The sequence below is a fragment of the Vombatus ursinus genome, unplaced genomic scaffold (genome assembly GCF_900497805.2).
Source record: "Vombatus ursinus unplaced genomic scaffold, bare-nosed wombat genome assembly UNPS02014801.1, whole genome shotgun sequence".
Classification (NCBI taxonomy): domain Eukaryota; kingdom Metazoa; phylum Chordata; class Mammalia; order Diprotodontia; family Vombatidae; genus Vombatus; species Vombatus ursinus.
In genome coordinates, this window is record NW_020954579.1 from 27,541,037 (window position 1) to 27,560,999 (window position 19,963).

General features: G+C 36.5%; 1 protein-coding gene across 1 annotated transcript in view; it reads left to right on the plus strand.

Moving 5' to 3' along the window:
* NOL11 (nucleolar protein 11) overlaps positions 1-9,839 on the plus strand; it is a 30,356-nt gene extending 20,517 nt beyond the window's left edge. The window contains exons 11-18 of the mRNA XM_027873042.1: positions 831-905; positions 2,732-2,916; positions 3,080-3,205; positions 3,442-3,666; positions 4,506-4,584; positions 5,040-5,132; positions 8,820-8,927; positions 9,104-9,839. Of these exons, the coding sequence (XP_027728843.1) occupies positions 831-905; positions 2,732-2,916; positions 3,080-3,205; positions 3,442-3,666; positions 4,506-4,584; positions 5,040-5,132; positions 8,820-8,927; positions 9,104-9,217 (1,005 nt within the window). The 3' untranslated portion in view covers positions 9,218-9,839. The remainder of the gene's footprint in view (positions 1-830; positions 906-2,731; positions 2,917-3,079; positions 3,206-3,441; positions 3,667-4,505; positions 4,585-5,039; positions 5,133-8,819; positions 8,928-9,103) is intronic.
* The last annotated feature ends 10,124 nt before the right edge of the window (positions 9,840-19,963 follow it).

The window sequence follows — 19,963 nt, forward strand, 5'->3', positions numbered from 1 at the left end:
CCTTCATAGTGTGTCTTTAGCCTATTTTTACAGACTTATTTGACATCACCTCATCTCATGAATTCCAGCCACACTGGCATATTTTCTCTGGCCCTTAGGCAACATTACATCTCCTGCCTTGGTGCCTTTGCCAAGGCTATCTCCTTTGCCTGAAATGCTACTCCTCCCTTTCCTGTTATGAAATCCTAAGCTCCATTCAAGGCTCAGTTCTAGTGCTACCCCTTAAAAGAGGTCTATACTGATTCCTTCTGTTAATAATCTCTGTTCTCACACCTCTCACACCTCCCACTCCTCCCTCATACACTTTGTATTTACATTAAATTTTGTATCGACTTCTGTGTGAACATGCCTTCCTCACATTAGAATGTAAGCTCTTTGAGGGTTAGAACCACTTTCATTTTTGTCTTTGTATCCCCATCACTTAGCACTGTACCTGGCATATAAGTGTGCATTTAATAAAATGCTTATTAAATTGTTCTCCAACAGCCTAAACTTTTAGATAACCCACCCAGAAGAAAATAAAGGAAAAGGTTAGGAAGAAGAAACTTAAAAGGAGGAAAAAGGATGAGAAGGATAGGTGCCTAGCAGCACCTCTCTACTGAATTAGGGATACTTCTTTTCCCTTGCTGATTTACCACAACTTTAGGTATTAATGCTAGCACTATAATCATCATGACCAAATTTCACAATAACAGAATAGTTTAGATATCCCTGGATTTATTTTGCCTGTGATATAAATATACATTAATCTTTTGAGGAAGTTTGTTTCTACTAGATGGTTTGTTTTTTTTTAACTGCTTCAAGGTCCTAATCGATTTATTTAATTCTAGTTAAGGACAAGAAGAAATGAGACCAGGTCTCAGCTGGAGGATTTAACAAACAGAGAGTTTTTATCAGGTATAAAGGTAGGTAAATAAAATAGTTTCTTGGCACATATAAATTATTTTTATTCCTAAATCAATTAAAATTTCACTTTAATTTCCATTTATTTGTACAAGTATTCAAATATAGAAACAAAAACAATGACCAAGAAAAGATTATAATTGTCCATTTTGGTCATTCAGTAAGCATTTATTAAGCCCCTATTATATGCTAGGCACTGTGCTAAACTGTGTCCATAAACTTTTGTTCTTTACAGATTAATTTTTTAAGTATGTATTTACTTTAACATCCAAATCTGTTTCTCTGACTCCCTTTTGAATTTTTTTTTCCTATTTTTCTACCTTGTGTTTTGACAAGCACAAGGTTCTATTAATTCAGGACAACTTTTAAGTATGGATATTAGGGTAACTTTTCTTTTAGGGCACTAAAAAATTTAAGCCTTGTGCAGAGGAAATGCGACAAAACCTCAATTAATTGAAACTTTTTAAGAAACAGAAAATTCTGCTTAAAAATTTTAAGTGCATGGTTCTACCTGGCGTAATGCCCGGCACACAGTTGGTGCTTAATAATGCCTGTTGCTTGCTTAGTATGGTATAATAATTGAATCTTTGTTTGCTGATCATTCCCAATATCCATTTCCATTGTGTAGATTTAGAAGCATAAGATGCTGAACTGAGATTGTACTGACACCAGGCCACATCCTGGAAGCTGCTTTTTGACATAAACTTCAAATAATAACTAGTTTTCTTGGAAATTTGTTTCTTTCTCTTAACAGTGAAGTGCTAGGTAATACTAACTCTTGTTAAATGAAGTTTTTCAATATTTGAAAACAAGGCATTACTTGAAATTCTAATTTTGATCCTGGCTGTGGCTCTCAATCTGAATCCAGTACTTGATGCTAAAGAAAGTACATTTTATAGCATCATCTTAACAGAATGAGAATTGGAACCTCTTAGCACTTCTTTTTTGAACACTCTGGTTTTTTGCAGGATGATCCTTTTCTTGTTTTAGGTCAGGATTTTTAACCTGGGGTATGTGAACTTGTGTTTTAATATTCTGAAAGTTGTATTCTAGTACAGTTGATTTCCTTTGTATCCTATGTATTTAATTCTTTGCATTTAAAAACATTCTGAGGAGAGGTCCCTCTGTTTCTTTCACCAGCCTGCTAGAGTGGCCCCAGAACCTCCATTTCAGATAAAGTTAGATTTCAGTAAGGAGAGGACTAAATTGTCCATAAGCTCTAAAGAGATATGGAATGTTGATAAACAGAATCTGAATATGAAACTGGGAACTAAGTGCTCTTAATTAAGTTCTCTCTGTCTCTTTCTCTGCATAGAGTATTTAAACTTGCACAAACATTTCTTTGTGATCTTGCCTAGCTTATGAATAAACAAATTCTGGCTAGCACTATAGCCTCATGCAAGGTATTCTGCCTGCTGCCCTATCCAGTCCTCTCTGGTCCCATTCTCCCCCACCATCCCACGCCCATGCCTCAGTTTCCTTATCTATAAAAAGAGATGGTTGGACTACATGATCTTCCAAGGTCTTCTCCAGGTTGTTAGTTTATGATTACAAGTTACTTATAGATGAATCATTAAATCATACATTGACTAAAGCAGCAGTTCAGTTGTCCTCCCAGGAGTTTAACGTAGAATTCACTTTGGAACTGCAGCTTTGTTAGAGTGCAGTCTTTACTTATAGTATATCAATTTTCATTTTATAAGCATTCATTAATGATGCCACTGCTAGTAACTGAGTGAAAATGAGAAAATATTCTATTCATATTACTTTAGAATTTTGATTTAATAGCATGTTACTATGACAGAGTGGGATTCCACTTGTCTTTCAGGATGCTTCTGAAAAACACCTTGAACAGCAGCTGAGTAAGTTTTTGACTGATAAACGGACACCTGAATTTCAAATTACTGTTGGGCACATAGTAACAGAACTGGTGGAAAGGTGTAAGGCAGAACCAGCATTTTATCCTCAGAGTAGTCTGGTACAACTCATCCAAACTCAAGTACTTTCTTACAGGTAAAAGCTTTTCTTGCTTAAAGATAATTTTGTATGTACTACATTCTTGTAATATGTTTTATAAAATTCCAACTTCTATATTTGGGGGGGAAATTACAGAATATTTTTACAAGTGGAATTTGTGTGGGATTTTAAAATATTGCATCTTTTATTTTTCTCTCAGTTTGTGTCCTGACTTGATGGCAGTTGCCTTGGAAAAGAGAGATGTACATTTGTTACAGCTCTGTCTACAGCAGTTCCCTGACATTCCTGAATCAATTACCTGTGCTTGCTTGAAGGTTTTCCTAAGGTATGTGGGAAACAAACTGGTTTTTTTTCCCTTTGTTTCAGTTCTTAGTATATGTTTTCATTGTTACTCTTTACAGAAATTTTAAGAATGCTTAGAAAATTAAGTCCTTGGCATTTCTCTGATTTGGAAAGAGACTTATTTTTGGTTATAGTAACCTGTTGTTAGGGAGAGGAAGCAATGTGGAATCATCAGAATGAATTTCATGCTTATTGATGACATATCTTTTTTTCTTGTAGCATTGGCGATGACAGCCTTGAGGAGACAAATGTGAACGTGGAGTCAGTTATTGGTTACATTAACTTTGCCCAAGATGAGAAAATGGGAAAAACAGAAGTTGTTCAAAATGGTTTCAGTCCAGTACTTTTAGAAGAGAATAACTTTGAAGACAAGTTAAATAAACCGGATGACACAATGAATACTACTCTAACATGTCCTGTAACTCCCCAAAAAGCAGCTTTACTGTATCCTTTGAAACATAAATTTTTTTGTGTGTCTTTTACCAAGTGGTAACCTTACTTTACAAAAAAAATATTAGAGTAAACCAGGGATATTATTTCATGTTTTAGAATGTTAACTTAGTATTAAAGTGACCGAGAGGCATCATTGTATAATGGATAGAGAAGCCAGACTCAAGAGTCAGAAATAGTGTGGGTTCAAGTTCTGCCTCTGACGCCACATTCTCACTGTAGCATCATGAACAAGCCACATAACTTCTCAGTGTCTCAGATGATTTTCAAAGGTTTTAAGTTACAGATAAGTTGATGCTCTGCATAGTGGAAGGAGTTTACACAATTAGGAACTCCCCACAATGATGAAATCACAGCTCTGTACCAACTGAAATGGTTAGGTTTTCTTTTTAAGTGAAATGAATTGTAATAATGGGCATATTCAAGGCTGTTTACTTAAGTCCAGTTCTTTTAGCCAGTTAAATTGAGTTCTTCTAAAGTAAGAGTTCTAATTTCTAAATGTCATAATCAGTGTTCCTAATAAGAAGTCTTAAATTTTAATATTTTAAGTAGCAGTTCATAGAAAGAACTGCCACCAGACAGCCAAAAGTAACTGCTTTCTTAGTGTCAGTTTGCTAATTAGCACTTTTAAAAATATCTTGTTACTGTTTTGAATAAAAGACTCATTCATGCAGTAGTTAAGCATTTTCACTAAGGGTTTAGCAAAAAATACTTGATAATAGAGTTAATCTTTTTCCTTAAAAATTTCATACAAATTTAAGAAAGTATTTTTATAGTGTAATCTTTTTTATACATCCTTAAGGTGATGTTTATTTTCCTTTAGTCATAAATAGAAATGCAATTCTCCATTCAGCATATAGTGAAACATTTCTTTTGCCCAATTTGAAAGACCTCACTGTGCAACACGTCATTGTAAGTACTCTTTCATAAAGAACTTTGTTGAAATTAGATTTCTCTTTTTTTTTTTTAGGCAATTGGGGTTAAGTGACTTGCACAGGGTCACACAGCTAGTAAATGTCACGTGTTTGGTGTGAGGCCGGTGCTCTATCCACTGTGCCACCTTGCTGCCCCGAAATTAGATTTCTCTTTTAGATTTTTGCTATCACCTAGTCTGCTTGTGAAAATAACAGCACGGCACAGCCATAATGTTGAGTTAAAATTGGGTGTGAGAAATTGGGGAACTTGAGGAGGATTAATGGACATGTGGCATTACTCCCAAGTTAAGTCTCAGAGCATAGCTGAAAGTAAACAGACACTAGAAAGAAATACAGGAGAAATAAATAAAGCAGAGGAAAGGTTGAAAGATTTCTCTTGATGAACTAAGTATTTGCTTTGGATAAAAATGTTGTCTTTTTTCTTTATCCTAGCTCTTTCTCCAGTATTTGCATTTCCTTTATGAGAAATGTAGTGAAAATGCTAGTATGACTCTTCCTGGACCCTGTCCTCCAACCCTGAACCAGGTGAGAAGGTGGTACATTTACTTTGTTCTGAGTAGCTAAACAGTTAACTTTGGTTATAGGCAGGGTTTGGGGGAAAAACATGACCGGTGACGAAAGTTGGGTTTCATTGAGGAATTTCATAGGACTCCTGGTCCTTATAACCATTACAACATATCTTTCTTTTCTTGTTACCCCCCCCCCAATTTTTTTTTTTTGTAAACTTCCTATCTCTGTTGCGTCTTGTACTCCTGACCAATTCATTGAACTCATGAAAAGAGTGCTGGACTTTGTGTCAAAAGAGACATGGATTCAGTTCCTGAAGCTGCTATTAGTTTTATGTCACAAATTGTTTAACCTCTCTAAGCCTCAGTTTTATCGTTTGTTGTTTTTTTTTTTAGGCATTTGGAGTTAAGTGACTTGCCCAGGGTCATACAGCTAGTGAATGTCTGAAGCCAGATTTGAACTCAGATCCTCCTGACTCCAGGGCTGGTGCTCTATATAGTTTTATCATTTTCAAAATGGGAATAATAATTGTACTTAATCTCAGAAGGTGATAGTGAAGCTCAGATGAAATTGGGTTTGATAGCACTTTGTAAATATTAAAGTGCTTTATAAATGTTAGTTATTATTATTTCTTGATCAGTGGAGTTTAGAGATAAACTATGTGGGGACAAATATAGGTACCTAGTTCTGCTTGATATTTAATACTATATAGACAATGGTGCAGAGGAGCAAAATGATTTTTTAATTGAACAAAAAGTGTTGAAATATAAACTTACTAAAAGTAAAAAACAGTAATCAATACACAAAGAGTTATTAAACACTCCATGTGCTGGGGATACAAATACAAAAAAAGGATAGTCCCTGTCTTAAAGAGCTTATATAAACCTTTCCATTTCTGTAAATAAATCCACATGATTCAGCCATTTGTTTTAGAGTTCTTTGTCCACATATTGTTGGTTGAGTTGGTGTGGATATGACCCCATTGATTCCCTGCTTGAATTTTAGCCATCAAAGACTATATTCAGCAAATGCAGTAACATGCACCTATTATCAGCCTTTACTATTGCTCTGTGAAGTGATACCTGTAGACCTCAGAAATATTTCTGTGAAATTTTAACTTGTTTAGTATGTGCTCCAGGAACATCTGTTGATCTTTCTTTGTTGACAAGACATTGTTAATCTTTCTATAGCTGCCTTGGGGATGATAGTTTTCCTTGATATTATAAGTGTTATGGTTTGGATCCTTCCTATTATTGTTGTTATAAATATTGTGATCATTAATTTTGAGGACTTATATATTCCCTCCCCCCCAACTACTTTTCAGAAATTTTAGACAGATGATATAGTAGAGATCTATTAGAAAACTTTATAGTTTATAAATGACCTGTAATAAGTGTCAAATTTATTGGAATGGCAATGTCATTGGCAAATTTTTTTTAGTATATTTTTGTTTATTTTATTAAATATTTCCTAATTACATGAAAAAATTTTTAACTTTTTTTTTTTTAATTTTAAGTTCCAAATTATCTCCCTTCTTTGGCTTTTCCATTTGAGAAGGCAAGCAATTTGATATCAGTTATACATGTGAAGTCACATAAAACATTTCCATATAAGCCATGTTGCAAAAGAAAACACAGATAAAAATAACAAAGAAAATAAAGAAAGTAGGGGGGAAAAAAAGTATGACTCAGTCTGTATTCAGAGTACATAGGTTCTCTGGAGGTGGATGGAATGGCATTTTCATCACAGCTCCTTTGGAATTGTCTTGCATCATTGCCTTGATCAGAGTAGCTATGTCTTTCACAGTTGATATTGTTACAGTATTATTTTTACTGTATACAATATTCTTCTGGTTCTGCTGTCTTTCCTTTATATCAGTTCATGTAAGTCTTCTTATGTTTTTTAACCATCCCCCCTGTCATTTCTTTGTTTTTTTTTACATTTTTTTTCAAATTACACATAAAAAAATTTTTAACTTTCATTTTTTCTTTTCTGTCATGAGTGAGGTGATATCTCAGTTGTTTTAATTTGCATTTATGTAATCAGTAGTGATCTAGAGGTTTTTTTTAATCTGACTATTTTGATAGTTTTGATTTCTTCTGAAAACTGCCTGTTCATATCCTTTGATCATTTAGTAATTGGTGAATTGCTCTTATTTTTATAAATTTGGCTCAGTTGTCTATGTATTTGAGAAATGAGGCCTTTATAAGAGAAACTTACTGTAAAAATTTTTTCCAGTTTTGTGTTTTCCTTCTAATTTTTGGCTATATTAATTTTGTTTGTGTAAAAACATTTTAATTTCATGTAATCAAAATTATCCATTTTACCTCTTGTGATCCTTTCTGTATCTTATTTGGTCATATACTCTTCTCCATAGATCTGACAGGTACATTTTTCCTTGCTCATCTAATTTACTTATGATATCACCCTTTATATTTTAATTATTTATCCATTTTTTTCCTTATCTTGGTTTATGGTATGAGATGTTGGGTTTATGCCTTGTTTCTTCCAAACTGCTTTCCAGTTTTCCCAGCAATTTTTGTCAAATGGTGAATTCTTCCTCCAAAAGCTTAGATTTTGGGGTTTATCAAACACTAGATTGCTGTGATCACATACTACTGTGTATCATGGATGTAATCTATTCCACTGATTGACCACTCTATTTCTTAGCCAGTACCAGATTGTTTTGATGATTACTGCTTTGTAATATAGTTTGAAATCTGATACTGCTATGCCACCTTCACGTTTTTTTCATTGATTCCCTTAATGTTCTTGACCTTTTGGTTTTCCAGATGTATTTTGTTTTTTTCTATCTCTACAAAATAATTCTTTTGTAGTTTGATTGGTATGGCAGCGAATAAGTAATTTAACTTAGGTAGAATTTTCTTTTTTAATCTCAGCTTACCCATGAGTGATTAATGTTTCTCCACTTGTTTAGATCTATCTTTATTTGTGTGAAAAGTGTTTTGTAATTGTGTTTATATAGTGCCTGGGTTTGTCTTGGCAGGTAAGTGCTCAATTATTTTATGTTGTTTGCAGTTATTTTAAATGGGCAAATAATGTTTTGAGAAGATAAAAGCATATTATATAAAATCATGTGTTGTGATCCAGTGTTTGTAATAGATTAGATATTAGGGTTTTAGGTAATAGTCTAGTAAGCTTCTTCATATTCTGGCATGTGTTTAAGCCCCATGCTGTTGCTTTGCCATCAGGCCTTTGGAAACAGTATTTTTTGATGAAAATTATTAAGTGAACTATACAGAGTCAGGAGGATATAAAATTACATGTTATTGTTTTATAAGTACCTAGGAATCAGCACTGTTGGGGATTATGGCAACTTTAGTCCCACATGATTCCATGGTTATGATCCTTATACACCTTTCAGAGTAGGGCAGAATTGGGTCACAAAGCAGAACAGTTAGATCATTTCAAAGAAGAGGGTCATAGTAGGGTCATAGATCAAAGTCTTGAATACTTTCTTTGACTTCATTGGTATTAATCATATCAAATAATCCAATAATCTTAAAGTGGTTCTTATAATGTACACCAAGTTTTAGAAAGAAGAGCCCTCTATTTCTTAGGATTGCCCATCTGTAAACTAAAAAAGTCCAGCTATACATTAAAAACAACTTCTTATTCTGGAAATTGTCAGACATGGCAGGTTTTGCACAATCCAACAACCTTTATTTTTCTATTTATCTACAGATTATGGATTGGATCTGTCTCCTGCTAGATGCTCATTTTACGGTTGTTGTGATGATTCCAGAAGCAAAAGGAATATTGGCAAGTCTTTATAAGTTTGTGAAAGCCCAGGTATGTGAATATTGGATACACCACAAGATTCATTTTCATTTTCCTTTCGGTAAAGTGCCAATTATCACCTAAAATTCAACTGATAATTAAAATTATGGTGCTGAATAGTTATTAACCAGATGGGATTTGTTTATACATAAGCATTATTAAAACATTGCTTTTAAAATTCTCTTTAGGTATGGGTTTATTCAGAACTCAACAAAATTGAAGGAAGTTTACAGCAGCTACAAAAACTGCACCAGCAAAGAAATATGGGATTGTATTCCATTGAAGTGCTTGAACTCATCTGAGATTAGCATCCATTATGCAGAGACTTTTTATGAAGACTTTTTCTTGAATGGACACTCTATTCCTACTTATCCAGTTAAGCAGAAGAATTTGATTTGTGACTTTGTTTTGATGTCAAGACAAGTTTCAAAGACCAAAGGGATCAGAGCTTCTCACTTAATGAGAGATCTGGGTTTCATACTGAACTATTCTAATTTTATAGATGATTGTTGGAAAGTGGAGAGTCATGTTCTGGAACTAACTTAAAAGTAAAACTTAGTTGATTTTAAGTAGACTTATTTGTGTGTGGATAAAAATCTAATTTCTTACACAATTTTTTTGAGTGGTACTTCTTAAAAAACAATTACCATTGAAGTAATAGAAGAATTTATTTTATTTGAATAAGAAAGCTACCCCACCTCATCAGTTCTCATGACCAAACATTTGGAATCAAAATTGAATGAAAGGATTTAACTATTTGCTAGTCATCTTCTAACTCTTATCTTTTTAAATACTTGTTGATTATTTGAAAAGTATGTAGACAAATTCCAACAAGACATGAAAAATATTTTACCTCTGCTCCTCCTTACATGGTACAGAGATGGCAAATGTATCCCAATAAATACGCAACACCTTTAATTTAAACCTGTTCTTTCCTCCACTGCTTTATGTCTATAAGTTTTTAAATATTCCTATTCCTCCATAGCTTCTCTAAGGTAACTTTACATCTTGTATTCAGTAACAAGAAATATTTTTTTATTTCTAGTTAAAATAATGACCAATTTGTATTTGTTGTGTATTTTGTTATTACAGCATAAAGGGTATAATATAAATATCAAGTGTAGCACTTGTAAAATACTGTCTTCATGATTGATTGCACTATTATACTGTCTGGGTAAATGAAAAGTTTTGTGTGGAGAGAAATTATGGATATTTTTGTTTCTTGAGAATACACTTTGAATTATTTATTAACTTTAGAATAATGAGAACCTACATTTCTTTAGATCAATGGTCTCCAAGCTTTTTGACCTTACGTTTATTAGTAAAAAAAAAAATTTTGCACATGCTTCATCATATATATGTATTTTTTTATGAATTTGTATATATGATCCTACTGTACTGATAGTTTTATACATTAGAAAACTTAAATGAAATAGAGACAAAATAATGTTCGATCCAAGAGTCAGTAGGGAGCAGTGGAATTTTTTTGAATAAGGGAGTGACATGATCAAACCTGTACTTTAGGAAAATTACTTTAGCAGCTCTTTGTGCAGGATTGGAGAGACACTTGAGTCAAGGAGACTAATTCAGAGGCTATAACATTAATCCAAGTGAGAGGAAGTGAGGGCTAGAACTAGGATGGTAGCTCTGTGGTTAGAGAGAAGGGGAGAGATTTGGAAATAGAAATTACAAGATTTGTTAACTGATTGGATATGTGGGGTGAAGGTGAGACAGAGTGAGGTGCTGAAGGCGACACTGAGGTTATGACACACCTGGTTGACTGGGAAGTTGATATTGCCTTCAGTGGTAATAGGGAATTTTGGAAAAGGGATGGGTTCTGGGAAAAAGACAACATGATGAGGTCTGTCATCTGTTCCAATTTATTCTTGCTTGCTCATTTTGTGCAACTCACTTTATCCCACCTAAAATTAAATAGGGGAGGAGGCTATTATTCATGGGTCATTTCCACAGAATGCAGAACTTGTTGAGGATTCCTGCCTCAGCCTCAAGGTTATTGGGGAGGGGTAGGAAGAAACAATAGGCCAAGTAAAGTAAAAAAGGCAGAATTTTCCCTATAACACCTAGTACAGCAGGTTATAAATAGCTGCAGGGCCAACTTACAGAAAGGGAAAGGCTCAGAACTTGTGTGTTGGAGGAGGACACAGTTGGTGTAGTGTTGGGAGAAAAGGGTAGGTATGGTTGCGTGAGGGGCAAATCCCACAATTAGATTTTCTGGGGAGGGTTGATTTTGCCCATCTTTCTACCCTTTGATGTGTTGATCACATGGTCCCTTTGTGGTCAGGCCTCAGCCCATAAATTTTGAGATTGCTCTTCTAGAGGATGAATTCATTTTCATTTGTGGGGGTGTGGGAAGCCAAATTATAAGATATGAGTATGTAAAATAACTTGAAACAGTACATGAACTGATTCCCCAGTGGAGAGGGTTTATTAAATATTAATGTATGCCGGGTACTATGATAAGTGTTGGAGATAAAAATATAATAAAAAAGACAGTCATTCCCTCAATGATCTTAGAGTTTTATAGAGGAAAACAGTACATGTAGGAAAGTAGAAGTTAGGGAGGTACATTTTGGATTGGGAAGGTCATAGGATGGTGAGTGGTGCCATGAGGACAATCTCCTTCCTCAGAATTGTATTACTGATTGGATTGCTTTTCACAGGGCTAGAAGTAGAAGGGATGAGAGATGGTAGAAAGATCGCTACAGCACAGCCTGGCCAGAGAGCAGCTTCATGGGGAGCTTGGTTAGGTTAGTTATGGAGAACACCCTCCAATCATGAGGATAGGGTCCCAGAGAGGTTGCAGCAGAACCTCATCCTAAAGGAGAGGACGTGGCATGGAACTGGCCAGAGAGCAGCAGTGTGGAGAGTCTGGGCAAGTCTGGTTTGGAGAACTCTCAACCAGAAGTACAGGACTGCTTCAGAAGAATGGGGCTAGAGACATGAAGTGGCCCAAGGAATAGAATAAAAAAATTTTGGTCCTATTTTAATATAAATGCTTTTAGTGTAATCAGAAAGTCACTTTTTTGTGTAAATTTCATATTATAAATGTACAACTACTTTATAGTAAGAGATTTCTTAAGCAATTCAAATTTTCTTTAGTACTAATTTGAACCTGTTGTAGGCAGCCAGTAAATAGGCTCTCATCTGTTCTGAAAGTTTTGTTTAGACATGAAAAGAAATACCTAAGGTGATAGCTTCTTAAAAAAAAAATAGTTGGGAAAACCTTGCCCTTTCAAAATCAGATTTTTTTAAAATGACAACAAACTTTTTGTTATAGCAAAGCTGTCCTAGAGTGGACAAGCATAGGAAAGTGGGTCATAGGGATCTCTTCACAAAGTGCATCCTCCTTTTAAAAAGGTGAATAAGCAATGTATGATGGAGTCTGGAGAGGAGGGTCTGGGACACCAGCCCCTGTGTGCAGAGACCCTGGCACACTGTCAGCCCACTCTTGGGGTGTGCAGGAGTCAGGCAGACTGAAGGAGGTGTTTACATGACATTTAGCTTGGGGAGCAGGCGATCTAGTAACTTCATATTTTAAACTCATTGTTCTTGGTAACCAGATAGTGTGTTTTTCGGATAAAAAGCTGGCCTTGAAGGCAGAGAAACCCAAGTTCAAGACCTGTCTCTGACACATCCTGGCTCTCTGACCCTGAGCGAGCCACCTGCCTTCCTAGTACTTTAGATAATAGATTTATACCCGTATTGGTTGAGGAAGTTTCCTCATTTGGGAGTTCCCTAAGTTGATGAAATCCTCAGGTCCATTCCCTATGTCTGTTGTTATAATCCTATCAAATTACAAGACCAATGTTAAGTTTTCCTGTTTTTATGATGCTGAAGAAATAAGTGCTGTTAGCTTCCTCAATTTCAGTGACTTAGAGTAAAAGGCCAGTTTTCCCACCATAGTTAAAGCTTTGGTTAACTGTGTTATAGCTAGCAAAATTAATACGGGCTAAGGTAGGAAAATTCAGTTTGTTTCTTAAAAAACAGTTATAAATTGTTTCTTATATCTCCAGCCCATGTTATTAACTTTTAAATCTTTGTGAAAGGACTCTAATGATTGCTGTCAGCCCACCTATGGTATTGTATTTCTAAGATTCTACAGTGTTTGTTTTCCTCAAGAGTATATCACTTGGATTTTAACCACTAAATAAGACTAAGGCTAGACTTTTTCCACAGAGCTAAATTATCATGAATTTATTTTTGATGCCATGTGCCAGAAGGGCAGCTCTTTAAATTGCAGTTCTCTATGTAGGAAGTGGGTTTCCTGCAGTGAACCTTATCTCCTCTGAAGGAAGCCTGACCCAGCAAGATACTATTGCAGCTTAATCTTAGCACCTTTTTTCTCTTGCCCCTTGTTCTTTCTGTGTCAATTTTTGCCAACCATTTCTATGTTCAACTCTGTTTTGGCTCATATTTTGATGTTTAAATAGAGCTTTTCCATCTGTGGAAAGCAGACAGTATCTTCAAAAAGCAAATTAGGCCAAAGTCCTAATGACCCCTGAGTGAAGAAAAAAAGAAATTTAGAGACACACTGGGAGGTTCAGTTCAAGTCATTCATTGAGCACCTCCTGTGCTCCAGGTACAAGCATTGACAGGCACTGGGAGACAGACAAAATAAAACAGATCCTGCTTTTAATGAGTTTGGTTTCAAAAAATCATTTTCACAAACAGAATGGGAGAAATATGGTTAGAGAGCAGTTTTTCTGAAAAAGTCTTAGGACTTTTACTGACTGCAAACTCAATCTGAATCAGCAGTGTGTTGTAGCAGTCCAAAAAAATGAATACAGGAGGACTTCCATCAAAAATGACTTCCTGAATAAAGGTAGACAGCCCAGTTCCTCTATATATAACACAGCAAAATGAAATTAACGTGAGATCAAATAATAATCAAGAAATCCAATGAGAAGCCACAGTGACTTCTTCCATTCCCAGAACTGCAGAAGGAGTTATTCAGAAGCCTGTGGTCATTAGGAAAGGAGACACAAAGCCAACACTAGTTTAATGAGGTTAACCAGAGCATTGCATCTTGGAAACTATGAGAAGTAGCAAATGGTGTTTTATGGCAGTATTCAGACCAACACAGCCCACGTCCCTAGTACTTGGATCTATATCCAGTCCATTTAGGGCCTTGAAGATTTAACATCTCACGAAAATTCAGAGGTGGTGGCCAACCTCAGAGATAGGGATGGGCAAAAGAATCCAGATTGTCCAAGATAAGACCAAGCAGGTGCAATTTCCCCGCTAAAAAAAGCAGCAAGATACAAAGCTTGGCTCTGTCACAAAGCCCTAATTCAGGAACTGATGCTGGAGATGAGTAAACCAAAACACCGTAACGCTAAAAAAAAGTTATTATAGATCTAGAGGTACCCAAATCCTAGAAGGAGAGAATTCCAAAACCGCAAGTAGAAAGTTGGGGGAAGGGGTTTGATTTTTCTACAAAAAACTATGTACCTAAAAGAAGTTAAATGAGATTTTTGAAAAAGTGATGTCTCTGGAGAAAAGAATGGGAAGAATATTTAGCTTAGAAAAGAAACTGATAAACATCATCCATTAGTTGTGTAATTATTGAAATCATTATAAATCATTGACTACATTATTAGACCGGAATCAAAAGATTTAAAAAAGAAAATAGAAAAAGATTTATGTCTGTTCTCAAAAAACAACTGACCTGGAAAACCTCTCAAAATGAGATTAGGAATCATTGGAATCCCTGCAAACCATAATTTTTTTTAAAAACCTAGACACTATGTTTCATGAAAACCATCCAAATTTATTAGAAGAACCAAAGGATAAACTGAAGGTAGAACCCAACCACCTCCTGAAAGGAATGCCAAAAGGAAAAGTCCCAGGAATGTGTGATAGCCAAAATCCATAACTCCCATATCAAAGAAAAAGTACTACGAATCTCCTGAAAGAGGCAGTTCAGGTGCTGAGGAAGCAGTCAAGATCACACAAGAGCTGGCAAGTTCTGCTGTAAACGAAGGAAGCCTTGCAATGCAGTATTCCAAAAGGCCAAGGATAGAGTCTTAAGACCAAGAATAACAGCCTGCAAAGCTACAGGGGAGGGGAATGGATCTTTAATAAATAGAGAATTTTCAGATATTTCTGATGAAAAAACCAAAGTTAAGCAGGAACTTTGAAATACAAAAATAAAAGTCAGGAGAACTTTGATGGGTACATTTCTTTGAGCAGTTGTGAGAGGCTGTATGATGACGTGCTAACATTCTATTGAGGGAAAAAGGGGAAAAGTGACGAACAATATTGGGGAGGGAAGAGCTACAAGCAAAACTTCCTGATCCTGAAATAGGGATTAAAAGGAGAAAGAAAAAAAAAACATTATTTAAGAGGTAACTTAGCAGTTAAGGGATGGTTTAACAAATAATGGTATATGAATATAATGGAATATTACTGCACCATAAATAAGAAATAGGAAAAAGTGATTTCAGAAAATCCTGGTTAGTATGAACTGATACAGGGTAAAGTAAGCAGAACCAGAACAATTTATTTAACTTTTCAATTCGTGGGGCAGAGCCAGGGGAGGGAAGTTAGCAAATGATTTCTCACTTTTCTCCCCACAAAAGAAGGACAATTAAAATGTTTTTTTATATGCACAAGAGAGAATAGAAGGCTTTGCAAAAGGGAAGCACAGTCAGGCAAGACAGTTTTGAAAGTAAGGTATAGAATTTAAACTTTGGGTTCTTTTAAAGGCAAGTGGTATGAAATGGATGTTCAGTTTTATATAAAGTCTTCCCTTTGTGTTTGTGTGTATATAAATATCCATTATTGGTGTTTAAGTTCAAATCAAAAAATAAAGTGGATGCTGACACAGCTTTTAAGTTTTAACTACATTATTAACATTTTCTCCATCACTTTTTAAAATCTAGGCATTCAACAAAGCAATAAATCAAGATCTGGTTTATACCATTTGCCAACTTGAAAGCCATAAGTGCTCACAGTGACAATGTGACAATCGGCTCCAGCACACCCATGCGTGGATGAAGGGCCTTCCCCTCTCCCACCACCATCCCCATTCGCTGTGGGCAGACTAGAGACTAAACTAAATATTCAGCAACTAAAGACAAATGTGAATATGTTGTCTCAAGTGTGATAAATGGTTGTTTGTTAAATTTACCCAATTTTCGTGTTTAGGGTAGATAGTGATCGCCAGGCCTGCGTCTTCCTGCCTCTCCCACTCTCGTCTGTTGGGGAGCCTTTATGGAGTTCAGGTTGCTGGTGACCTCCCTTACCCTGAGAGAAGTAATTATTCCTGGCAAACATAGTACATGTACTTAGAGGAGTCTCTGACTAATTTGCTTTGGATCTCTTTTCTTGAGCCTGGGTGAGGGATCCTCAGTTAGACAGTTGTATCCTTGGCAGCCACATTATGCATTCAAGACTTCTGGGTATTCTAGAACTGACTTACAGTAGGAGGAAGTTCCTCTATCAGTGAATGACCATTGGCATGAGGAGAGGATCCCCTGCTCTAACCTGGCTAGTCAGAACCATTTGGAGTTTCTTGCGCCATCTCATGGGGCTATTGCTGACTTCAAAATGGCAAACCGCTAAGGGGTAGTGATGTGGGGGAGGCAGAGCTCAGGCCCCCAACATTGGCAGTGTCCATGGCATCTCTCTTGTTCCTCTGAAATAGGAGTATGGTGTACTCATTACACCATTACTCAGGCCCAAACAGTAATGGTGACTAGCACAAGGTCAGTGATGTCACCCACAGCCATGGCCATGACATTAGGGACCCATTGCTATCCCTCACCCCCTGCACAGGAAGTAAAGCAGAGGCCCTAGTGGCAGCAGAGTGGGTACCAGCATAGATAGTGGGAAAGGTAGGCCCTTTGCTTAGATTACATTCTGAAACTGATGGGACCCTCTATCATTGGACAGCTCCATGGGAAGCAAGCAGTAAGTGTCAACATCAAATTGAAACGGGCTAAACCATGGATAGAGATCCCTGGGAGCAAATTATTGACATAGAAAACCAAATATTAACATGTTCTATTGCGTATTAAATATTTCCCAATTACATTTTAATCTGGTTCCCCTGCACTTACACATCTCTTCCAGAGGACCTTTAGGACCAAGGGGTAGGGTGGGGTGGGAACTGTTTGCTAAAGTGGGCAGCTAAATGGTACAGTGGATGGAGCCTGTTGTCAGGAATGTGACTTCAAATGCTTACCAGCTGTGTGACCCTGGGAAAGTTACTTAATCTCTTTTTGCCTTAGCTTACTTCATCTGAAAAATGGGGATAAAAATAACACCTACCTCCTAGGGGCTGTTATGAAGATCAAGTAAGAATAATTATGAAGTGCTTAGTATAGTGCCTGGCACACAGTAAGCACTATACAAATGATAGCTATTATTATTATTATTATTATTATTATCATTATTATTATTATTATGTGTTGGAGCTTCTCCCTTAGACTTGACTGTAGGCCAGCAAAATTACCAGTACAGGCACAGGACAGCTGCTTCAGCTGAATCAAAGCTATGGTTTATGAATATCCTTTTGACTGCTCTGTTATTCCCCTGCTAGGGCTAAATAAACCTTTTATTAACTGTTGAATTACCTAAAGTAACTCATTTCGCTCCCGTCTTGGATTTAAGCCACCAGATCTACTTGGCCAGCTCTGGCTTGTTAAGCAGGGGAGGTTCTAAGTTAAGGGATAAGGATTGTCATTTGCTAACCTATATTTTCTTTTTTGTATTTAAAGTTGTGTTCTTGTTTTAAATTAAGTGACTTGTAAGTTTGATTATTCTAAAGAAATTTCCTTAGGACTTAGTTCCTTCTACAATTCATAGGTTCCCAATACTGCCCCCTAGGGGCCACTGGACCGATGGGGGGGTAGTAGCCTCAGGTGCAATTGCGGGGTTGTTGAATAAAAATAAGGGGGTAGGGGAAACATAAGGAAAGAAGATAAGAAAATTTTGAAAAACCATTCATACATGTTTCATCTGTTGTGTGACAAAGTCATAGTGATTACATTATTTTCCAAATAAACACACAAAATGCAAGTTACAACCAATCAGTGGATCAAGTCCACTGACAGGTATTAACAAGCAAGTGTTGGCCCATGAGCATGTCAGGAATTCCAACATGCATTGCTAGGAATATGTGCGTGTAATGACTTGTTTACAATAAAATACTATATGGTTACATGATGCAATATTGCATCATCAAAATTTCAATGCAGGGGAAAACCCCACAAATTTACCATAAACTATTAAATTTAACATGTGTCATTTAAAGTGTGTATACACATACAAACACACACATATATTTTGAAATGACGCAAATGTCAAAAAACTATTAAAGAAAAATTTCCAGGAGGGCATTAGTAATTTTTTTTAAGGGGTGATAGGTCAAATAAGTTTGGGAACTTCTGTTCTACATGATGTGACAACTAATTTCTTAGATCTGCAAGACCATCCCCAGAACTAGCTCTACATCTGTGTTTGATTAATGTGCAGTGCTGTCTACAGCAGGAGTGTCATTCTCAAATAAAAAAGGGTAGAGCTGCATATTGGCTTAGGAAACCACAAATTAACATGATTAAGTACTTGTATCTTCTGTTAAATATTTCTGAATTACATTTTAGTTTGGTTCAGCCTGCACTTGGGAGTTATAATGAAGTAAAAAAAAAATAGAATAAACACAACAGAAAAATACATGGTGATCAGTGGGAAGTTGTCAAGGAAGTGCATGGGACCATAAAGAAGATAAAGCTTGAACAGCTATGAATTCCAACCACTGAATACCCAGACCCCAGGAATTTAATCAGATGCAGGCCTGAACTCCCTATTGCCCTCCTCCTAGTTCTCTGTTGGTTTGAGAAAAACCATGCTTCAGATGCTCAACCCCATTGACACTGTCCTTCCACATAGGAATTGGGAGGATGAGGGCCCATAGTAACTGGTACTTTGCTGATCTATGCTAAGCAAGCTCCCACCTGCTGTTCCTGCTTCCTAAGTCCTATCCTAAGCAAGCTCCCACCTGCTGCTAATCTCCGTGATCAGAGTAGATGTCTGCCAATTAGACAATCCATTTCCCCAGTTAAGACTCCCCTCACTCTTATCCTTATTCAACTCAATCTTACCCATCCCTAGTTCCTATTCTCTGTCCTCCGCCACCAATTCTGTCTCCTGGAATCCTCCACTTTTATTCTAAATCTCTTCCTCTCCTGGCGTAAAAAAAGAAGAAAAACAAAAAAAACCCTGCGTCTCTCTGAAAGGCACTTATTGTTAGCGGGGAGCGATGTTTTAGACTTGTGCTTTAGGAAGATAAGTTTGGCTGCTACATAAAGGGTACGTTAGAAAGGGAGGCCACTCTAGGAGACCTGAACTAGGGCAGTGGCAGTTTTGGGGGATAAGAGGTACTTGAAGGAGCTCAAGCAGGTGAGATAGAGGAGAAACAGGAGAATCAAGAGAGAGCAGGGTCATGAAAGCCAAGGCATCCAGGCTGCCTAAGTGAAAACTACCCCTTTTCCCTGAGATTGTTGAATGATTATTTTTTCATCATCCATCTCAGTCCTACTCCCATGTTGCAATACCATTAAGCCTATCTTTTCTATTGTACCTCCTGAAATCCCCATTCTATTGTCAACAAGATTTCCTTCATCTTAGACATCTTTCTTTCATGCTTCTTTTTTTTTTCTCCTACCACTCATGGAGACTTGGCTCCCCAGAAAACACTGTCCCTGGCCATCCTTTCTGTAACTAGTTGCACCTGTTGTCATGCTCCATGACACGGCGGTCCTGTAGAAAGTCAGCAGTGCCTTTTTCCTTGGAAACTTCAGCATCCATGTTGATGTTCTTTCAAACGCTTTTACCTTACTCCCATGACCTCAACTCTCATGACCTACACCTTCCTTCCTTTGCAATACACTTCAATGATCAAGAATTGTGAAATTCTTTTATGCAACCATAACCTATTATTCCATTTTTCCCTATTCTTCATCCACACTGTGAACTCCAAAACTTCCAACAGGCCATCATTCCTGCTCTGGGATATCCTCTTC